Consider the following 23,185-nt stretch of genomic DNA (forward strand, 5'->3'; position numbering starts at 1 on the left):
TTCACTTTCTTAGTTTATAAAGTGTAATCAAGGAGCCAGAGGGATGGTGCAGCGGTAGGACATTTGCCTTGCATACAGCGACCCAGGATGAACCTAGGTTTGATATCTGGCGTCCATATTGTCTCCAAAGCCAGGAGTGATTTCTGAGCCCATAGTCAGGAGTAACCCCAAAGTGTCGCAGGGTGTGGCCCAAAACAGAAAGTGTAATCAAGATGTATTTTTTTATTTGTTTGCTTCCTGAGCCACACCCAGTGGCTCTCATGGGTTACATCAGGCTTTAGGGATCATATAGGATGCCAGGGATAGAACTTGGGTTGGCCACATGCAAGGCAAACACCCTACTCCCTGTGCTATTACTCTGGCCTCCCAAGATGTAGTCTTGTCCTTCAAAAACTTTGAAGTAGGCAGGCAAGAAATTAGGGGTGTGTTCTATGACTATGACCATGGGACATAATAAAGCCAAGAGATGGGATTTGAAGAAGTTACTGTGTTAACAGCATACTGGCCCTCTAAACTCTGTTAACAGCCCTAAAGCTATTAAAAGCCCACATTGTGGATTTTGGTGCCAGTACAGGCTCAGAGTAGGCTGGACCCCTATGGAGAAGGTCTTCAGCAAAGCCAAAAGACTGTGGTAAAGACATGAAGAAGAATCATCAAAAGTTCAAGGTTCCTTTTTCATGAAAATACAAACTGACCAACTATCACATCTGCTGAAAACTCCAGGCCAAGGCAACCTGAGAATATCCATACATAAGCTGATCTGATCTGAGAAGCCATTCAGGGCTCTCTGCCTTTGGAGAAGTCTGCTCTCTCTCTCTCTCTCTCTCTCTCTCTCTCTCTCTCTCTCTCTCTCTCTCTCTCTCTCTCTCTCTCTCTCATCTTTGTCCCTTTCCATTCTCAAAACTTCAAAATAAAAGCTAGTTTTTGCTTCACTCCTTGCCACCCACTGAAAATTTTTTTTTATTTTTTATAAATTATTTTCTTTCTTTATTGATTTGATTGATTGATTGGTTCTTTGGCCCACACCCAGTTCTTAGAGGTTACTCCTGGCTCTGTCTTCAGAAATAGCCTCTGGCAGGCTGGGGACCCTATGGGATGCCGGGAATTGAGCTAGGTGCCTCCTGTGTAGAGTGGGACGAATGCATGGCAAACGCCCCACTGTTGTGCTATTTCTTAGGCTCCGAAAATTCTTTTTACTTTCAGAGAAAGGCAATGAATTAGAATAGCCTGGTTACTGTTTAGCTTTGACCTTGCTGTCCTACAAAACTAGTTTTCTGCTGCAGGCTGAGTCCACAGCTTCCTGAGAAATTGAAGGGCAGGGATCAACTCCCACACCATGCATAATAAATAAATATCAGAGGCAGTTTAATGAGAGGTCTGTACTGAGAGGGGATTCACTGCTTTTTTTAGTCCCAAATTTCCCAGGCACTCTTGTTGGTAGAGTAGTTAGAGAGAAAGCAGTAGATTTCCTTCTCTAGGCTTCCACTATTTCCTCCTCACTTCACATAAATCACCTGGGTACTCCAGGTCACCTCCACTGGGGAAGTCCACTGGTTTCAGCATGAATTTATTATATTTGGAGGACACACGTAGCTGTGCTCAGTGCTTACTCTTGGCTCTGCACTAAGAGCTCAGTCCTGATAGCACACAGTGGACCGTATGTGGTACCAGATGGCTGTGTGCAAGGCAAGTACCTTAAATCCCATTTTATCCTCTGGCTCCATATTTGTGGCAGTTCCTTTTGCTGTATGAAAGTTCTTTTTCTTTTCTTTAATTTGGGATAGTCTTAGTAGTAAGAATTCTTAGTAGTAAGCTCAGGGCTTACTCCTGGCTCTCTGTTCAGAGATCACTTGTGGTGGGGTTTGAGGGACCGTATGTGGTGCCAGAGAACAAACCGTGGTTCGCATGTAAGGCAGTGCTTCTCCATTATTTCTGTCATGCCCCCCCCTAGGAAGAAGAAAACACCTTTTGCGCCACCCCTGTGTGACTGTAAATAGTATCTTTATTAAAAATAAAAATTTAACCTGCAAAACAAAATATATAAAATAATTTGAGCTGATTTTTTAATCAGAGGTGGTCTGGATTAAGGGCTACAATGAGCATGTTTTGCAATGCATAGCTTTTCAAAGCAGGGGTTGAAGCAGGACACAGCAACTCTCAGCTTCAGAGACATACAGAGACATAAACACGGGGCTTAGCTTGTTATGCCAATGTTTGCAGAGGTTAAACACCCCCCCTTTACGGAGCCTCACGCCCCCACCCCGGGGGCCCACCCCATTATTTGAGAAGCACTGAGTAAGGTAAGTACCTGCTGTACTATTGCTCTGGTCCCTATATGAAAAATTTTAAAGTTGGTGTAATCCCATTAGTTTATTCTTGCTTTTGTTTTCCTTGCCACTGGAGTTGAATGTCCCCTCTGTTGTTCAGAAAGTCCTGGGGTATACCTCTTATGTTTTATTATTTATGGTTGGGGGGGTCTTAGATGAAAAACTTTATTGCATAAAAAGTTATATACTTTAATTAAATAAATGCTAGAAAGAATGCCTTAACCAGGAAGCTGAAGAGAAAACCTTAATGGGATACAACATCCTTGGGTTTTGGTTGGTTAAAATGTGAAGTCCTGTGGTCAGAGCAATAGCACAGCGGTAGGGCATTTGACTTGCACGCAGCCAATTCAGGACTGGTTGGTAGTTTGAATCCTGGCATCTCATATGGTCCGCCAAGCCAGGAGCGATTTCTGAGCGCATAGCCAGAAGTAACCCCAGAGAATCAACCAGTGTGCCCCCCCCCAATGTGAAGTCCTTAAGAATTGAAAACAGCAGCTGGAGAAATGGTACAGGAGGTGGGGTGCTTGCATTGCACATGGCAGACCTAGGTTAGATGCCCATCAACCCATATAATCCTTCAGGCACTGCCAGGACCAATCCTGAATGCACAGCTGTGGGTGTACCTATTTAAGACCCTAGACCCACCCACTTCTTGGAGGGGTCTTGGGAACTGGATAGTAGGTGTAACCTTACCTGCTAGACCCTCCCACACCTGGGAGGGGTCTGGGAAATGTTATATAAGGCTTGAACCAAGGGAATTAGGCCCTTTTGGCTTTTTGCCCTTTTGGCTCTTTGCCCTTTCTGCGCTGCTGTGCGCTCTGGCTTCTGGGTTTCTAAATTATGTTTCCGAGTAGATTTTTTGTTGGGAAAAATGCCTATATTTTTGATGGTGGTGCTAGATTCATCAGCCTGCACTTTGGCCTGGAGTTTCATTGGATAGATCTCCTTATTTTCCAGGCTGGTCTTAGCCTCACTTTTCCCACACTTTTTCCTTCCGAAATACCAGCCAATACCTATGCACGCCATAACAATATTAGCAACCACAGAGATTCCACAAACTATGGCTAATGGAGCCAACACAGGCGAGGCAAATATTTGAGTATCAATTGTCATTTGAACTATAGACCACAACCATCCAAAAGCAATGAATTTACCTATCATCCAGCCTATTTGTTTTAAATAGTATGGAAATATCCACTTGACAAACGCCAAACCAAAGAATTTGTAACAAGGTGGCACAATCAACACGGCTGACCATAGAAGCCATCCAAGGATCTCCAGAGGCAATTTCCAATAAAGCGTTTCACTTACAGTTATTGAGGGTCCAGGTCCACCTGTTCCCGGCGCCATTTGCAAGATATCTTCGCCGTTATCTTGGCTGGGTATTTGTGAATCCAAGAACAGTCCCCAGAATGAGAAATTACTTCCCATCCCCTTGTCCCCTTTCGGGGGAAGACCTTGGTAATATTTATCCGCAGCAAGTAATAATCCACACAGACAAGAACGATAGGGTTTAAAAGATCGGGCAAGGAGAGCCAGAGAATCCTCCTGCAGCCAGCAGCTTTTCACAGAAGGACCCCTCACTCCTGTCCCTCAAGCTATTTATTGCCAACTCCACAGCGCCCCACCTGGAAGGGTTAGGTGGGGCAAAAGTCACAGAACAATCCTAAGGAAACACTTTTATATACAATTCCAAGAATCATCTTATGGAAACTTTTTCATATGCTACAATTCCCCCTTTTTTTTGTAAAGAAACAATAAACAATAATAATGTACAGAAACCTCGGCCTGTACGAAAACTAATTAAAAGCTTAAATTGGAAACGGAGGAGAAAAAAGACTGTATTTAAAGTGGACTGATTTTCTGAAAATGACCTGCGGCTTAAATTTGGATTTCGACTTTGAAAACTTCGGACTGGACTTTTACAACTCTGGACATCCAAAAGCCCTCTGCAAAAAAGCTGTGGCCAAGAAAAACCGTCCAAAGTGCCGCCCGGAGGAAAAAAGCGGCGAAAAGCTTCTAATTATTCCTAAAGCGGCTCGGCTCGGCTGGGCTCAGCTTTGCCCGGAAAAGCGAAAAACCTGAAATCCACGCTCCAGATCACAAACCAGCAGCGGAGCCTGGAACTACGGAAGGAAGCCACGTGGTAAGATCAGCGTGGGACAAACCAACATCTGAACTTTAAAAGTTTACAGAAGCCACGTGGTGAGATCAGCGTGGGACAAACCAGCATCTAAACTCTAAAAATTTACAAAAGCCACATGGTGAAATCAACGTGGTGAGATCAGCGTGAAACAAATTAATCATTTAAACTATGATTTTAGGTGTAGGAACTTAGCAGGTAATTTTATAGTTTACTCATAGTTGGTGATGGAATAACTTTTAGTTAGTTAGTGGTTAAAAAATAAAAATAAAAGGAAGGTAATACAGTTTAACATCTAATTTCTAACCACCTGCATCTTTGTCTTAGTCATTTTCTTTATGATTTAAATGTGTTTTGTTATCTTTCAAAGTTAATATTTTCAATTGCAAAATGTTTTACTGTGTATTTTAATGTACTTAGCCTGTTTTTAAAATGTATGTTATGCATGTATGCTGCAGTACTTGTGTGTAGAAAAGGTATAGAAACAATGAAGTTCCCCCAATATAGTTTAAAGTATAGGAACATGAAAGTTCCAAAATAGTGCTTGGTAAAAAAGCATTAATAAAATTTTAGGTTACAGGTGTAAAGTATATTTTGCAAAAATATGTGGGGCCGGGCGGTGGCGCTGGAGGTAAGGTGCCTGCCTTACCTGCGCTAGCCTAGGAGACGGACCGCGGTTCGATCCCCCGGCGTCCCATATGGTCCCCCAAGCCAGGAGCGACTTCTGAGCGTATAGCCAGGAGTAACCCCTGAGCGTTACCGGGTGTGGCCCCCCCCCAAAAAAATTATGTTTTTGAAAAGGGCTGGTATATTAATTTTCACTCTATTACGTTGGTGCATAAAAATATTAAGAAAAGGAGGAAATGTGGGTGTACCTATTTAAGACCCTAGACCCACCCACTTCTGGGAGGGGTCTTGGGAACCGGATAGTAGGTGTAACCTTACCTGCTAGACCCTCCCACACCTGGGAGGGGTCTGGGAAATGTTATATAAGGCTTGAACCAAGGGAATTGGGCCCTTTTGGCTTTTTGCCCTTTTGGCTCTTTGCCCTTTCTGCGCTGCTGTGCGCTCTGGCTTCTGGGTTTCTGTGTTCTGGTCTTTAACCAGCATGGAGCCCAAAGGGAAAATGGCTAACAGGAAATAAGATGCAGGGCTAGCAAAATATTGCTGTGCTTGAAGGGTTATGAATAGGCCACACACACGTGGTGGCTAGGGCCTGAATAAAGTTGATGCTTCCTAATGGCTGCGTGTGAGTGAGTGATTTCACCTGGGCCTGGAACTCGCCGGCTGCATGAAGGTTGCAGAGCCACGTGGACTGGAATGGCACGGAGAGAAATCCACCGCCATCCAGCCTCATCCTTAATTATTTAATACAACACACAGCCAGGAATTATTCCTAATGTGCCCCCCCCAAAAAAATAACAACAACAAAAATTGAAAACAGCCGATGATTTTATCTTGCCAAACATTCTGGAACATGATAAACAAAAGGCAATTTCTTTTTACTTACATTTTAATTGAATCACTATGAATTATAAAATAACAAAGATGTTTGTGATTAAGTTTCAGCTGTACAATTTTCTTTCTTTTTTTTTTTTTTTGGTGTACTATTTTCTAACATCAATATGTTCATCAATGTTTATTTCCCTCTGTCAGTGTCCCCAGTTTTCCTCCCACTCACCAGCATCACATAAGTCTCCTGGGGAACCCCCCCCCACTGGTATCATATTTCCCCTCAGAAATTGTTCTAGTGTTCACTTCCCTTACATATCCCCCACCCCAGTGATGAGTTTCCTACTGAAGACCATCTCTAAAACAGAAGGTTCTTGAATTTGTGTAACATCCTTATGTAGGACCATACTAATCTTCTCTGTTTTATTTCAGTTTTAGAATATGTGCTGCCAAAGCAAGCACCAAGAAACAATTTCTAATGAAGAAGCAGAATTCAGAAAAGAAGTATTTGTTTTGCTGTAATCTCTTGTGAAATCCTATGCCCGAACTTTGAAGACTGGACAAATGTATCTATTGGTCAGGGTTTTCAGGGGGGCAGTTCAAACTCTAATGAAGATACTTCTTGCCAGTAACCTTGGAACTTGGCCCTAGTGACATTAAAAAAATCTATTTTTATTTTTTACAAGTTTTTCAACAGTTGTTATTTCAGTAACATAGTGAGAGTGAATTAGGGTCATTCCCACCACCAGTGTTGACCTCCCTCCACCATAGTTGCCCTAGTGATATTTAAAATTCTCCATCAGGGGCCAGAAGATCATACCTCGGTATAGTAGGGTGCTTGTGTTGAACACAGCCAGCCTGGGTTAAGTCCCCAGCACCCCATATGGTTCCCCAAAGCAGCTAGGAGTGAAAATAGAGTCAGGAATAATAATCCCAAAACACATCCAGGCCAATGGGAGGGATTTTGGGGGGGTGGGGATTTTGGGTTACACACGGCACTGCTCAAGACTTATTCCTAGCTATACGCTCAGAAATCGCGCCTGGCAGGCTCGGGGAACCATAAGGGATACCTGGATTCAAACCACCGCTCTTCTGCATGCAAGGCAAACACCTTGCCTCCATGCCATCTCTCCAGGCCCCGGGGAAGGGATTTTGCTCATGGTCAATTTGGTCCAATCCCTGGCACTCGTTTGATCCCTGAGTCCCATCTGGAGTGATTCCAGTGTGCAGAGCCAGTGTAAGCCAGGTTGGACAGGGTTGCGAATTGTTGGACAGGGGTCCTGCAAGGGCAGATCTCCAACCTGGCTCTGGTCCCAGAAGGGCAGGACCTGTGCTCTTTAAATCCCGGATCGACCCATCACATCCATCACCAGGCTCTGCATCGCCTCCACCATGGGTCTGGAGCTCTACGTGGATCTTCTGTCCCAGCCCTGCCGTGTGGTCTACATCTTTGCCAAGAAGAACCGCATCCCCTTTGAGCTACGCTATGTGGACTTCCTCAAAGGTGGGACCCTTTTAGCTCCATTTCTGAGAAGCCAAAACTTTTCAATAACAGGAGCCTCCCTAAAACACTGCTGCCCACAACTGAACCAAACACTTCCCTGTGGGTGTCCTTTGATAAGCAATAGGACTTCTCTATATTTTACTTTTCTCTCTAAAAATGAACCAAATGTCACCGAGTGTGTATGAGTGTGTGTGTGTGTGTGTGTGTGTGTGTGTGTGTGTGTTGGTGGTGGTGGTGGTGATGGGAGGCAGTAGGTGGAGTTTTTTTTATACAATATAACATTTATTTATTATTTTTATTTTATGGGTTCTTGTTTCTCCTCTTGGAATCATAGAAAAAAACTAACACTTATATCTTATATGCTTTTTTTGTATAACTCTCCAAGTTTTCTGGAAACTTTAATTCTTTTTTTATAATTATCTTTATTTAAACACCGTGATTACAAATATGATTATAGTTGTATGATTACAGTCATGTAAAGAACACCCCCCTTCACCAGTGCAACATTCCCATCACCAATGTCTCAAATCTCCCTTCTCCTCACCCCACCCCCACCTGCACTCGAGACAGGCTTTCTACTTCCCTCATTTATTCACATTGTTATGATAGTTTTCAGTGTAGTCATCTCTCCAACTGCACTCATCACTCTATGTGATGAGCTTCATGTCATGAGCTGCACCTACCAGCCCTCATCTCTCTTGTCTCTGAGATACTGTTAAAAATGTCTTTCATTTTTCTTAAAACCCATAGATGAGTGAAACCATTCTGCATCTTTCTCTCTCCTTCTGACTTACTTCACTCAGCATAATAGATTCCATGTATAGGAAAATTTCATGACTTCATCTCTCCTGATGGCTGCATAGTATTCCATTGTGTAATGTACCACAGTTTCTTTAGCCACTCATCTGTTGAAGGGCATCTTGGTTGTTTCCAGAGTCTGGCTATTGTAAATAGCTCTGCAATAAATATAGGTATAAGGAAGAGATTTTTATATTGTATTTTTGTGTTCCTCGGGTATATTCCTAGGAGTGGTATAGGTGGATCGTATGGAAGTTCAATTTCCAGTTTGTGAAGGAATCTCCATATCACTTTTCATAAAGGTTGTACTAGATGGCATTTCCACCAATGTAAAAGAGTTCCTTTCTCTCCACAGTAGGTGGAGATTTTGTCAGGTCTAAAGATCAAAGGGTTTATGAGGTTCGGGCTCCATCCCAGACACCCTGGTTCTCTAATACTTCTGGGAGTGAATTCTTCTTCCCTAAACCTTTCAATATCTCTTAGCATGGACAATCCCCTACTCACCACTGTGTGGCCCAAACTACAAAAACACACAAACACACACACACACACACACACACACACACACACAACCCACACACCCTTGGGGCCAAGATATATTATTGTGGAGATTGAAACAGATATTATGATGGAAACTTCCCTCTTTTGACCATGCCAGTTCCAGCTAAATGGAAATAACTTCTCTTCAATCATCTGCAGCAACTCGATCATAACTCAGGTTCCTCTGCTAAAAGGAAGGAGGCCACACCTGAACTCAGGTGGCTGGGGAGGGAGAGGAGGCTAGCTGAGCCTGGGCATCTCTACTCTGAGGACTCAGTAGATGTAGTTCTGCACTATAGGTCTCTGATTTCCTCCTTAGGAGAGACTGTTAGCAAGGACTTCACACAAATGAGCAGCCTGCAGAGAATACCTGTCCTCAAAGATGGTGACTTTGTCTTGAGTGAAAGGTACTTACTTAACACTCTTGTGCCCTCTGGCCAACTCCACACCCCAACTGCATCCCTGCCCCATCTTCAGTGCCAAACAGAATCTATCCTGTGCCTTTGGGGACAGTGGAACATCCAGGGAGGCACAGGTGGTGCCCAGGGAGCTTGGGGTAGAGGTGAGCAGGGAAACTCCAGGGCTCCTGTGGGGCTGGGAGCACCTAGAGATGTGAGCTTCTAATCCTGTTGTACTCCCCAGTGTGGCCATCCTGTTCTACATGATCTCTAAATATAAAATAGACAGTCACTGGTATCCATCTGATCCTCACATCCGAGCCCGCATCCATGAGTACCTGGGTTGGCATGGAGACCTCGTTCGGGGCACTTTTGGTGTGTCCCTGTGGGTAAAGGTGAGAAGCACTGTCAGATTGTGTCCTGGGTCATGGGTGGATGTAGAGGCCATGGCCAGAGCCCCAATTCTGTTTCTTCAGGTGCTTGCTCCCATCAGTGGGCTCCAAATACCAGAGGAGAAAGTAGAACGCAACAAAGAGCTCATGGACAAGACACTGCATAGGATGGAGGAATACTTCCTGGGCAACAAGCCTTTCCTTGCTGGCCAGGAGATGACCATTGCTGACCTACTGGCACTAGAGGAACTGATGCAGGTATGAAGTGGCCCTAAGCAGCCCAGCCCCTCCTATTGCCACCCTCTGTTAGAAACCCTAAGAAAGCAGCACTTTGACCAGATGAGAGCAAGTTTCTGGGTGAGTTGGTGCTGAGGTACTGACCTCATGCTTCTCTCCTGAGTTGGTGCTCTTGGGTTCTGCCATGGAGCTGGTGACTCGGATTCTCAGGGGCTTGGGGAAAGGGCCTGGACTATCAGGGCTCTTGGAATTGCGCATTGAGAACTGTTTTTAATTCTTGTTCCTGTAGCCCTTGGGTGTTGGCTATGACCTGCTTGCTGGACATAAAAAATTGGCAGCCTGGCGTAATCGAGTGGAGACTTTCCTGGGTGCTGACCTGGTTAAGGAAGCCCATCATTCTATCATGAATATTGTTCAAGTTTCTGCCACTACAACCATCCCACCACCTCCCCCCGGTTTCTATCCATATATGAGACATCGTATTGCTAGGATCCCCTGATGGTCAAAGCTGGGAACTGATGGGAGGGTAGAGCGATTAGCAATAAAGATGAATACTGTTTCTTTTGTGACCACTGTGTCTTTGTTACAAAATTTTTAATTATCTTTATTTAAAACACCGTGATTACAAATATGATTGTAGTTGTATGATTACAGTCATGTAAAGAACACCCCCCTTCACCAGTGCAAGATTCCCACCACCAATTGCCCAGATTTTTTTTTTAAATCTCTCTGCTGTCCCTTGTAACTGGCTCCAGGAGGACTCTGCAGTCAGGCTGCAGTTTGTCTGGGTGGTGCTGTGTCTCAGGGATACATATAATTCTTTGAGGACTCAAAGACTTAAAGAGCTGTAAAATTCAATACCATGAGAACACACCAGCTGAAGAATAATGAATACCAGTATTTAAGATCTAAATTTTATTTGTTTGTTTTGGTTTTGGGCTTTACAATTTCTGACTTTGTGTATGGAATCACTGCTGACAGTCCTCAATGAATTGGTTGTCCAAGTCAAGAGCCTTAATCCCTGTAGTATCTCTAAAACCCATCATTGCTATTTTTTGTTTTTGTTTTTTATCATACCAGCAGTGCTCAAAACTACTCTTGTTCTCTGCGCTTTGTGTTGGTGGGGACTGGGCTATCCACGGGGTGCCTAGAATGTGTCGGTTCCTGCTTCCTGAACTGGTATCCTTTAGATCAAGGCCAAAAATGTTAGGGAATGCCACAGAATCAAGATTTCAGCCCAGGCTAATGGAAGAGAAGGAATTTATTTGTGTGGACCAATAGTTTAAGCAACTCAGGCAACTCTAGGCCTAGTTGAAGAACCACCCCATTTATATACATTACAATAATCAAGAAAGCAGCAATTTTTATAATAATTTTTATTTTGACCAAAGTGGATTACAAATCATTCACAGTAAAATTTTAGCTATATAGTAACATTGAATCAGGGGCATTCCCACCAGCAATTTTGTCTTCCCTCTACCCCCATTCCCAGCATGCGTTCTATAATCTCTTCCTTTGCACTGGGCTAGTATAAGTGGTCCCCTCTGTGTCTAGCTTGTTCTAGATTGGGTATCGATCCTATTGTTATTGGCTTTGGATTTGGTACCTAAGTCTGATCATTTTTCATTTCTACTCAATGTTCATACGACTGTTTGGTCTTGGTAACCTCTATTATTTCCCCCTCAGTTTGTGAGGCAGAACAAGATTGTTCAAGTTATGTGGTTCTGTTTGAAGGAAAGAAGAAAAAAAGAAGAAAAGGGGGGGGGCAAAAATCAAACAAGCAAAAAACAGGAGAAGTCCTTCTTGAGGTTATAAATATTTTTTTAAGAAAAAAAAAAGGGAGAAAGGAAGAAAAATAGCAACAATAGTTAAAAAAAAATCAAACTAAAAACCTGAAAGGCACCACAGCAATAAATACCACAACCAAAATATAATCCCAGTCCTGAAATAAAAACAAAACAGAGCTCAAAGCATTCTTACACAAACTCAGTTATAGTCTAAGCTGGTGCTGCCTTGAAAAAAGACACTCTTACACATCTAAGTTACTCTTGAAGCTGAAGTGGCTGGCCTTTAGGAACAAGAAGTATTTGTGCTAATCCATCTAGCTGCAGCAGCTATGATCAGGTGACTCAGGCAATTTCATCCCCAATTTTATCTGTTTTTCTCACAGTGCCTCCTCTACTTTAACCACAGGTGGTCTCTATTCACCTTCCATTTTTTCATTTTATCCTATACTATCCTGTTCTGTTACCAAAGGGTATTTTCTCTGCACTATGTATTAACTGCAGCCTGACTGTCTCCAGACAGGTTTTGATAAAACATATTATTAACCCATGGCTCAACCAGGAGCAGGTAGAGAATTGCCATTGCTAGTCTCTGGAAAGGGGTGATCCACCATGGCCCAGGCTTCCTGGGAGCGAGATCATGATTGACTCCTGTTTTTCTCTGTGCATTTCCTCAGGAGTCCTGCCTGATTAACACAGAAATTGTACTCCTGGGGCCAGAGAGATAGCATGGAGGTAAGGCATTTGCCTTGCATGCAGAAGGTTGGTGGTTAGAATCCCGGTATCCCATATGGTCCCCTGAACCTGCCAGGAGTGATTTTTTAAAAAAAATTTTAATTTAAACACCATGATTACAAACATGATTATAGTTGGGTTACAGTCACAAATGGAACATTCCCCTTCACCAGAGTAACATACCCCCTTCCAATGCCCCTCCCCATCCCCTGCCTGTATTTGAGGCAGGCATTCTACTACAGTTATTTGTTTATAATTTTAGTAAACTGTTTATTTTCCTTAAAGGATAAGTGTTAAAAAATACAATAGTAAAGGTGTGTCGGTTGCAATCGGCATTGTTTGCATAGGCCCAGAAAAATATGGGGAAAATGGAATAAAAATCCTTGGCCTTATTACAAGAAGGCCTCACCCCAGAAGTTTATTGGCATTAGACTGACTCTGGGCTCTATGCATACCAGTCTGTCCAACCTGAGTCATTCTTCATGTTCCCGGTGAAAATTTTTCACACTTTAGCTGTTGTTGGTATCAGGTTCCTATATTTAAAGATCTGGATTCTATGCATTTCTTTCATCGAAGTGAGGCTGATGTGGAGCATCCTCTAGTTTCAGCACACCATTAGATGTGGAGCGATCTGCCCTGCAAGCAGGTTGTAGCTGAGTCGTCTGGGTGTTGAGAACACTCTTTGGAGTAAGTCAATGCCAGAGCAGTGGCAGGTCTTCCCTGGTAGAGGTTTGCATCCTGTTATAGACAATTGTGGTTGTTTCCATAGATGATATCCATTGTTCAGGGGTGAATGGGCAATACCCATTCTTCTGAGGCCTAAGCCAAATCATTATGCCAATGTTCAGGTTATAAGGCCTCCTAACTGCATTATCAAATTTGTGTTTTCATCTCTATTAGATAAGAACTTGTTTGCATATGTATTATTTTCCCATTTTAATGTGCCTATGCAAAAGAGAAACAATGCCACAGATATTGTTGGTGGATCTGAGGGCCGACGGATCAAATCCAACATTTCCCATAACTTGGTTCAAACATGAATTCTATACAAAGGTACTCTTCTAACAGCATTGCTTATAAGACAGATCTCAATGGGGAAAAAGCAAACAAACAATCAAATAAAAAAAACAGTGGGCAAAATTGTCACTATATAAGAGGATATTCAGAAAAGAGTTATAGATGTTAAGGGAACACATCGGAGATATACAAAGGAGATACACGTGTCCCTTTTATGTTTTAGAAATAGTCGAAGGGGAGGGACACCACTTTGGTCTGTGATTTGGCCATCTAGATTCTGTAAACAACTCACAGCACCTCATATCAGGAGATGTCTTTGACTGCAGGTGTCTTGGAAACTGGTTATTGTAGCAAGCACAGGTACCCTGTGAAGGTAGTTGGAAAATAAGAGTCCATTAATAATAGATTGATAGGAACAGAGTTTTGGTTTCTTCTCAGGCGGAGAGTCTATTTTTTCATTTTGGGAGCTGACTGGCAGTTAGCTTGAGAGAGGATAATAATCTGCTTCATAAGGAGCGAAGAGCTGAGGGTAAAAATGGTGGGGTGATAAACAGTGAGGGTGAGAGTAAAGGACTAGAAATGAGCCTGTAGGGTGGTGAGCCAATGGGGGGAGAAAATAATACAACATAGACATTCTGTATATTTTAAACATAGATGAAGCCCAATAATATTCTATTTAACTATCTGTACTGTATAATGAAAGTGGATTAAATGATATGATATCCTACAAATTTATACAAATTTTTCACATGGGGGCTTTTGCCCCTGCACTGTTTGAAAATGGGAATTGGGAGAAGGCTGTGGGCGGGGGGGCAGCCAAGGCTGCATCTTCCCCTAAGATTGGCCAAAAAGCCTACTGCATGGAGCCATGCCGTCCCTGTGTTGCCTGATGAAGCTTCCGACTTCCCAAGAGGCGTTTGCTTCCAAATTGCTGGAAGCCCGAAGTTCAACAGACACCTCCCCAACCCCTGCAGGAACGGGCAAGCCTGGGGTCTCCTTTAAACTGCTCCTCGCCGAACCCACTTGCTGGGACCCTGAGCAGGCGGTCAGGGGTAACCCTGGGGACCAGGAGGAAGGAGAGAGAAGGCTGTGGGGGGCAGCCGAGGCTGCATCTTCCCCTAAGCTTGGCCAAAAAGCCTACCGCATGGAGCCATGTTGTCTTCGTGTTGCTTGCTGAAGCTTCCAGCTCCCAGAGAGGCATTTGCTTCCTAATTTCTGGAAGCCAGAGTGCCAGGAGTGATTTCTGAGTATAGAGCCAGGAGTAACCCTGAGCACTGCCAGGTGTGACCCAAAAACCAAAAAAAGAAAGAAAGAAAGAAAGAAAGAAAGAAAGAAAGAAAGAAAGAAAGAAAGAAAGAAAGAAAAGAAAAAGAGAGAAGAAGAAAGAAAGAAAGAAAGAAAGAAAGAAAGAAAGAAAGAAAGAAAGAAAGAAAGAAAGAAAGAAAGAAAGAAAGAAAAGAAAGAAGAAAGAAAGAAGAAAGAAAGAAGAAAGAAAGAAGAAAGAAAAAGAAAGAGAGAAAGAGAGAAAGAGAGAGAAGAAAGAAAGAAAGAAAGAAGAGAGAGAAAGAAAGAAGAGAGAGATAGAAAGAGAGAGAGACACAGAGAGAAGAAAAAGAAAGAAAGAAGAAAGAGAGAGAAAGAAAGAAAGAAAGAAAGAGAAAGAAAGAAAGAAAGAAAGAAGAGAGAAAGAAAAGAGAAAGAAAGAAAGAAGAGAGAGAGAGAAGAAAGAAGAAAGAAAGAAAGAAAGAAAGAAAGAAGAAAGAAAGAAAAAGAAAGAAGAAGAGAAAGAAAGAAAGAAAGAAGAGAGAAAAATAAAGAAAGAAAGAAAGAGAAAGAAAGACAGAAAGAAGAAAGAAAGAAAGAAAGAAAGAAGAGAGAGAAAGAAAGAAGAGAGAGAGAGAAAGAAAGAAGAGAGAGAAAGAAAGAAAGAAGAGAAGAGAAAGAAAGAAAGAAAGAGAGAGAGAAAGAAAAGAGAAAGAAAGAGAAGAAGAAGGAGAAAGAAAGAAGAGAGAAAGAAAGAAAGAAAGAAGAGAGAAAAGAAAGAAAGAAAGAAAGAGAAAGAAAGAAGAAAGAAAGAAAGAAAGAAAGAAAGAAAAGAAGAAAGAAAGAAAGAAAGAAAGAAAGAAAGAAAGAAAAGAAAGAAAGAAAAAAGAAGAAAGAAAGAAAGAAAGAAAGAAAGAAAGAGAAAGAAAGAAAGAAAGAAAGAAAAAGAAAGAAAGAAAGAAAGAAGAAAGAAAAAAGAAAGAATAAGAAAGAAAGAAAGAAGAAAGAAAGAAGAAAGAAAGAAAGAAAGAAAGAAGAAAGAAAGAAAGAAAGAAGGAAAAAGAAAGAAAGAAAGAAAGAAGAAGAGAGAAAGAGAGAGAAAGAAAGAAAGAGAAGAGAGAGAAAGAAAGAAGAGAGAAAGAAAGAAGAGAGAAAGAAAGAAAGAAGGAAGGAAGAGAGAGAAAGAAAAAAGAAAGAAAGAAGAGAGAGAAGGAAGGAAGAAAGAAAGAAGAGAGAAAGAAAAGAGAAAGAAAGAAAGAAGAGAGAGAGAGAGAGAAAGAAAGAAAGAAAGAAAGAAAGAAATAACGAAGAGAGAAAGAAAGAAAGAAAGAAGAGAGAAAAAGAAAGAAAGAAAGAAAGAAAGAAAGAAGAGAGAAAGAAAGAAAGAAAGAAGAGAGAAAAAGAAAGAAAGAAAGAAAGAGAAAGAAAGAAAGAAAGAAGAAAGAAAGAAAGAAGAAAGAAAGAAAGAAGAGAGAAAAGAAAGAAAGAAAGAAAGAAGAAAGAAAGAAAGAAGAGAGAAAGAAAGAAGAGAGAGAAAGAAAGAAAGAAAGAAAGAGAGAGAGAGAAGAAAGAAAAGAAAGAGAGAGAGAAAGAAAAAGAAAGAAAGAAAGAGAAGAAGGAAGAAGAAAGAAGAGAGAAAGAAAGAAAGAAAGAAAGAAGAGAGAAAAGAAAGAAAGAAAGAAAGAGAAGAAAGAAAGAAAGAAGAAGAAAGAAAGAAAGAGAAAGAAAGAAAGAAAGAAAGAAAGAAAGAAAGAAAAGAAAGAAAGAAGAAAGAAAAAGAAGAAGAAAGAAAGAAAGAAAGAAGAAAAAGAAAGAAGAAAGAAAGAAAGAAAGAAAGAAGAAGAAAGAAAGAAAGAAAGAAAGAAAGAAAAGAAAGAAAGAAAGAAAAGAAAGAAAGAAAGAAACAAAGAAAGATAGACAGAAAGAGATAAAGAAAGAAAAAGAAAGAAAGAAATAAAATGAAAGAAAGAAAGAAGAAAGAAAGAAAGAAAGAAAGAGAGAAAGAAAGAAAAAGAAAGAAAGAAATAAAATGAAAGAAAGAAAGAAGAAAGAAAGAAAGAAAGAAGAAGAAAGAAGAAAAGAAATAATACTCCTCTTTTGGAGCTCTAAGTTAATATGAACCAGTGAGGATTTCACACTTCCCGGAAAAGCTTTCTTAAGGCGAAATTAAGTTTGATACCTGGTGACAAAACTGATATGAAATTAGGTCCCCTTAACAATAGCATGAGCATGCATTCCCAAGAAATGGAAAGACTGATTAACAATACAGCATGAAGCTTGAGTGCTGGCCTTGAGGAACAAAAAGTAGTTTGTGCTAATATATTACTTCTTCACAGTAATTTGCAACATTTTCCACCCAATTCTGTTTTTAGAAAAAAGAGTTTAAGTTGCCCATTAGACTGGATGGGTTTTTGTTTGTTTGGGGGCTACGTTCAGCAGTGCTCATGGGTTACTCTGCTTCTGCACTCAGAAATTACTCCTGGCAGGCTCAGGGATAAATGAGGGCAAATGCCCTACACACTGTGTATCACTGTGATATCGCTCAGGCCTGTAGGCTTGCGCTTTAAAAGGACTCATTTTTTTTTCAGTCTGTTTGATAACTGTTTGATAGCTGACTCCTTAACAAGCAGACAATATATTCCCCAAACTGCAGAATTCCTTAGGAGGGTATATGGGAGAAATAGAGCTTTCTTGCAGTTTTTAAGTATATTTGAGCTTCTCCAAAAAGAATGATGAGTACAGTTAGAGAAATAACTACAATGAGAACTATTATAACAATGTGAATGAATGAGGGAAGTAGAAAGCCTGTCTCGAGTGCAGGTGAGGGTGTTGTGGGAGAAGGGAGATTTGGGACATTGGTGATGGGAATGTTGCACTGGTAAAGAGGGGTGCTCTTTACATGACTGAAACCCAACTACAATCGTATTTGTAATCAAGGTGTTTAAATAAAGGTATTGATTTAAAAAAGTGTATATTTGAGCTTTTAAAAACTGCCAGTGTATTTCCCAAAAGGGACTCTTAGGATCTGGATCTGAGGTCTTAATTTCCATACTTCTGATAAATATTGTCAGTCATTTTGCATTAACATAGTAAGAAATATACAGATTCCTTTGATCTGCAACTTAGATTAAACTTAAATGGTCTTTCTGGGCTCAGGGTTTTGAGCGGGTGGCCTTTCCTGGGGGCATGTCATAATATTCCCAAACTACAGACCTCAAGGCAATTTGTTTTAGATTTTCTCAACCCTATACATAGCTAGCAGGTGCTTTCCTTCTTTTGGGTCAGATTCTGTTCAGTCTTGACTGATTATAAAATTCTCATGGGCCCTTAATTTTTCCCATGTCGAAGCCAGGGTAGCATAATGCCTGACCCCAAGTCCGTCCTTGACTTTCAATGGGATGTACCTTTGAGATATCATAAATTAAGCCAATGTTAGGGCAGCTGAAGCTCAAGTGATTTTAATATGAAAAACACACAGTATTTTAAAATTATTTATCATCAGAATTCAACGTCAACACCTCCCACCCCATCCAGTTGCCAATGAGCTCCCAAAGTGAAAAGACAGATTCCCAGCCTGCCTTCCCTCAGCCCGAGAAGGAGCTGCCACCATTGCTGCCACTGATATGCTCTCAGCAGCCACTTTTCTCTCAATTCCCTTTGCTGTGGACTGATGCTCACTACAAGTTTTTTTTTAAATATATTTATTTAGACACCTAGATTACAAACATATTTGTGGTTGGGTTTTAGTTATAAAAAAAGAACAATCCCCCTTCACCAGTGCAACCTTCCTACCACCAATGCCCCCATCTCCATCTCCCTCCTCCCGGACCTCCTGCCTGTATTCAAGACAGGAATTCTATTTCTCTCACTCACTTCCATTGTCAACATAGTTGTCAGTGTAGTTATTTCTCTGACTGAACTCACCAGTCTTTGTGGAAAGCTTCATATCATGGGCTGGTCCTTCCAGGCCTCAACTCTATTGACTCTGGGCATTATTACAATAATGTCTTTTATTTTCTTAAAACCCTTAGATGAGTGAGACTATTCTGTGTCTATCTCCCTCTGACTTATTTCACTCAGCAAAATAGTTTCCATGTCCATCATGGATAGGAAAATTTCATGACTTCATTTTTCTGACGACTGCATAGTATAGCATTCTGTAAATGTATCACAGTTTCTTTAGCCACTCCTCTGTTGTTAGACCTCTGGGTTATTTCCAGATTCTGGCCATTGTAATTAGCTCTGCAATGAATATAGGTGTGCAGAAGGCATTTTTGTATTGTGTTTTTGTGTTCCTGGAGTCTATCCCTAGGAGTGTTATAGCTGGATGATATGGAGATCAATTTCCAGTTTTTTTGAGGAATGTCCATATTGTTTTTCAGAAAGCTGGACTAGATGGCATTCCCACCAGCAGTGAATGAGAGTTATTTTCTCTCCACATCCACAACAGCACTGTTTGTTATTGTTCTTTGTGATGTATGTCAGAATGTGGCATGAGATGTTACCTCATTGTTGTTTTGATTTGCATCTCCTTGATGATTAGTGATATGGAACATTTTTTCATGTGTCTTTTGACCATTTGTATTTCTTCTTTGAGGACATGACTGTTCAATTATTCTCCCCATTTTTTGATGGGGTTAGATTTTTTCTGTTAAGATTTGTAAGTACCTTATATATCATATATACCCTTATCTGATGGGTATTGCCTGAATAGTTTCTCCCATTCTGTGGGTGGCCATCACTATTTCCTTTGAATTGCAGAATCTTCTCAGCTTAATATAGTTTCATCTGCTTATCTACACTTCCATTTGTTTGAAGAGTGTTGTTTCCTCCTTGAAGATGCCTTTAGTCTCAATGTCATGGAGTGTTTTACCTTCATGTTCTTCTATATACCTTACGGTTCCAAATCTGATATCAAGGTCTTTAATCCATTTAGATTAGACCTTTATGCTAGGTGTTAGATGGAGGACAGACATTACAAATTTATGTTGCTTGCTTCTCCAAGTGAAAGGGTAAAACTTGAATCAGCTCAAGATGTTATTGCAAAATTTTAGATAAATCAGAGAGAAAAAAGTGGTAGAAGAAGCACTCCAGCTCTCTATAGCCTATTGCAGTTTCCTTTACTCAAAATCCAACCTGTAATATTAACCCAGTACATGCAGAATTTATTAGCAGAAATTAGAAAAATTTATAATTAAAAAAAGAATGCTTTAAAAAAGATTCTGTATTTTGTGGCTATTGTGTATAGATATATGGTAAAATTAGTTTTAAATGGGAGTTTTGTCTGCTTATATGAACATTAGAAATGTTTATCATTGTTTTCCAAAATTATGAAATTTTGGGGGGTTTGTTTTATTTCTCTGTGGTCTAATACTTACCACACATACCACCAAACTTCTAGAAGTCTCCTGCTATCAAAAAGAGGCCCATCTTTTTCTTCCCACTTTAGTCACTCTCCCCCTGGTAACCACCATAGTTTTCCTGTTATTTTTGGGTCTTGGCCTGCAGTGCTCAAGGCTTACTTCTGACTGCACTCAGGAATCACTTCTAGTAGGCTTCGGGGAACCACATGGAATGCAGTGATTGAAGTTAATGTGCAAGGACATGTGCAAGGCAAGTGCTCTACCAACTATACTATCTCCCCAGTCCCTATCCACCATAGTTTTTACTCTGATTAGAGTATTGTTGGTTTTGACCAGTTTATTTATTTATTTATTTATTTATTTGGTTTTGGGGCCACACCCGGCGGTGCTCAGGGGTTACTCCTGGCTATCTGCTCAGAAATAGCTCCTGGCAGGCATGGGGGACCATATGGGACACCGGGATTCGAACCAACCACCTTTGGTCCTGTATCGGCTGCTTGCAAGACAAACGCCGCTGTGCTATTTCTCCGGGCCCCAGTTTATTTTCTTTAGCTAGTCATACTCTACTTAAGTGAAGCCATCTAGTATTCTTTCACTTTCTTAATTAATTTATAAAGTATAATCAAGATGCATTCTTGGTTTTTGTTTGTTTCTGGGCCACAACCAGTGGTTCTCAAGGGTTATGTCAGTTTTAGAGATCAGATAAGATGCCAGGGATCAAACCTGGGTCGACTACATGCAAGGCAAACACCCTACCCACTGTGCTATTACTCTGGCCCCAAGATGTAGTCTTGTTCTTCAATAACATTGAAGTAGGCAGGCAGGAAATGAGGGGTGTGTTCCATAGCCATGACATAATAAACCAAGAGATGGGATTTGATGAAGTTACTCTGTTAACAGTGTAACAGGCCTGTAAACTCTGTTTACAGCCCTTAAGCTGTTAAAAGCTCACATTGTAGGTATAGGGACTGAGGCCAAATAAGTTTTTGGTGCCAGTACAAGCCCAGAGTAGGCTGGACCCCCTATAGAGAAGGTCTTCAATAAAGGCAAAAAACTGTGATAAAGACATGAAGAAGAATCATCAAAAGTTCAAGGTTTCTTTTTCATGACAATACAAACTGATCAACTATCACATCTGCAGAAAACTCCAGACCAAGGCAACCTGAGAATATCCATACCTAAGCTGATCTTATCTCAGAAGACATTCAGGGCTCTCTGTCTTTGGAGTCTGCTCTCTCTCTCTCTCTCTCTCTCTCTCTCTCTCTCTCTCTCTCTCTCTCTCTCTCTCTCTCTCTCTCTCTCTCTCCACACCTGGTGTCACTTGTCACTCACTGCTTACCCCTGGCTCTGCTGGTGAGCTTGGAGAATCATATTAGATAACTGGAGATAAAATTTGGGTCAGCTCAGGGGACCAAATCAGATATTGGGAATAAAATCTGGGTTCGTTATTTGCAAGGCAAGCACTTTATCCACTGTACTATCATCACTTTGGTCAGCCCACATTCTCTTGACCACCTCTCTGTGTCTCTGTCTGTCTGTCTGTCTGTCTGTCTGTCTGTCTGTCTCTCTCTCTGTCTTTGCCCCTTTCCATCCTAAAACTTCCAAATAAAAGCTGTTTTTGCTTCACTGCTTGCCTCCCACTGAAAATTCTTTTTCCTTTTTTTATATATTTTTTTCTTTCTTTATTGTATTGATTGATTGATTGGTTCTTTGAGCCACACCGTGGTGCTCAGGGGTTACTCCTGGCTCTGCACTTAGAAATCGACCCTGGCAGGGGCGACAATATGGGATGCTGGGAATCGAACCAGGTCCTTTCCCAGTCAGCCTCGTGCAAGGCGAACACCCTACCTTTGTGCCATCTCTCAGGCTCTGAAAATTATTTTTCCTTTGAGAGAAAGGCAATGAATTAGAATAGCCTGGTTAGGGTTTAGCTTTGATCTTGCTGTCCTACAAAACTAGTTTTCTGCTGCAGGCTGAGTCCACAGCTCCCTGAGGAATTGGAGGGTAGGGATCAACTCCCACACCATGTATAACAAATAAATATCAGAGACAGATGAATAAGAAGTCTGTACTGAGTAGGATTCACTGCAGTCTTCCCCGCCTCCCCCAACCCCCGATTCACTGCAGTCTTTCTCAAGTCCCAAATTTCCTAGGAACTCTTGGGTGGTAGAATAGATAGAGAAAAAGTAATAGATTTTCTTCTCCAGGCTTCTGCTCTTTCCTTACTTCACATAAGTCACCTGGGTACTCCAGGTTACCTCCACTGGGGAAGTCCACTGGTTTCAGCATGGTTTTGTTTTATGCATATTTTTTTTGGAGGGGATACATCTAGCTGTGCTCAGTGGTTACTCTTGGCTCTGCATTGAGAGTTCACTCCTGATGGTACACAGTGGACCATATAATGTACTAGATGGCTTTGTGCAAGGCAAGCACCTTAAACCCCATGTTATTGCTCTGGTTCCATATTTGTGGCAGTTCCTTTTGCTGTATGAAAGTTCTTTTTCTTTTCTTTAATTTGGGACATTCTTAGCAGTGTTCAGGGCTTATGCCTGGCTCTCTGCTCAGGGATCACTTGTGGTGAGATTTGAGGAACTGTATGTGGTGCCAAGTCTGCTGTACTATTGCTCTAGTCCCTCTATGAAAATATTTAAAGTTGATGTAATCTCATTAGTGTATTCTTGCTTTTGTTTTCCTTGCCATCGGAGTTGAATGTCCCCTCTTATGTTCAGAAAGTCCTGGGGTGTACCTCTGATGTTTTATTACTTATGGTTTGGGGGAGGTCTTAGATGAAATATCTTATTATATAAAATGTTATATATTTTAGTTAAATAAATGCTAGAAAGAGTGTCTAAACCAGGAAGCTGAAGAGAAAATGTTAATAAGATACCAATCCTTGGTTTTTGGTTGGATAAAATGTGAAGTTTTGGGATCAGAGCGATAGCACAGTGGTAGGGCATTTGCCTTGCACACAGCCTTTCAGGATGGATGGTGTTTCGAATCTCAGCATCCCACATGGTCCCCCAAGCTAGGAGCCATTTCTGAGAGCATAGCCAGGAGTAACCCCTGAGCAGCACTGGGTGTGGCCCCTCCAAAAAATATGAAGTTCTTAGGAATTGAAAACAGTAGCTGGAGAGATGGTACAGAAGGTGGCATGCTTGCTTTGCACGTGGCAGACCTAGGTTAGCCTCCCATCAACCCATATAATCCTCCAGGCACTGCCAGAACCAATCAT

The 23,185-nt window shown here is 41.3% G+C and overlaps 2 protein-coding genes and 1 non-coding gene across 3 annotated transcripts in view; 2 read left to right on the plus strand and 1 right to left on the minus strand.

The window, feature by feature from the left end:
* The window catches only part of LOC126033722 (glutathione S-transferase theta-2B-like), a 46,833-nt gene that overhangs the window by 19,780 nt on the left and 3,868 nt on the right, over positions 1–23,185 (plus strand). The gene's annotated exons all lie outside the window — the stretch shown is intronic.
* Positions 6,282–6,384, minus strand: LOC125995472 (U6 spliceosomal RNA). Its single transcript, XR_007490993.1, has one exon. It is a non-coding gene; the product is annotated as a U6 spliceosomal RNA (small nuclear RNA).
* Positions 7,300–10,315, plus strand: LOC126033724 (glutathione S-transferase theta-2B-like). Its single transcript, XM_049790734.1, has 5 exons — positions 7,300–7,426; positions 9,084–9,171; positions 9,407–9,557; positions 9,639–9,812; positions 10,081–10,315. The coding sequence occupies exons 1-5, from the start codon at positions 7,315–7,317 to the stop codon at positions 10,288–10,290; spliced, it is 735 nt and encodes a 244-aa protein (XP_049646691.1). The 5' UTR covers positions 7,300–7,314; the 3' UTR covers positions 10,291–10,315.

This window comes from Suncus etruscus, chromosome 17 (genome assembly GCF_024139225.1).
Source record: "Suncus etruscus isolate mSunEtr1 chromosome 17, mSunEtr1.pri.cur, whole genome shotgun sequence".
Lineage (NCBI taxonomy): Eukaryota > Metazoa > Chordata > Mammalia > Eulipotyphla > Soricidae > Suncus > Suncus etruscus.

Coding starts and splice junctions, on each gene's coding strand:
- LOC126033724 (XM_049790734.1), top strand. CDS start 7,315: ATGGGTCTGGAGCTCTACGTGGATCTTCTGTCCCAGCCCTGCCGTGTG. Junction 9,172..9,406: donor GACTTTGTCTTGAGTGAAAG/GTACTTACTTAA, acceptor TGTACTCCCCAG/TGTGGCCATCCTGTTCTACA. Junction 9,813..10,080: donor CACTAGAGGAACTGATGCAG/GTATGAAGTGGC, acceptor TTGTTCCTGTAG/CCCTTGGGTGTTGGCTATGA.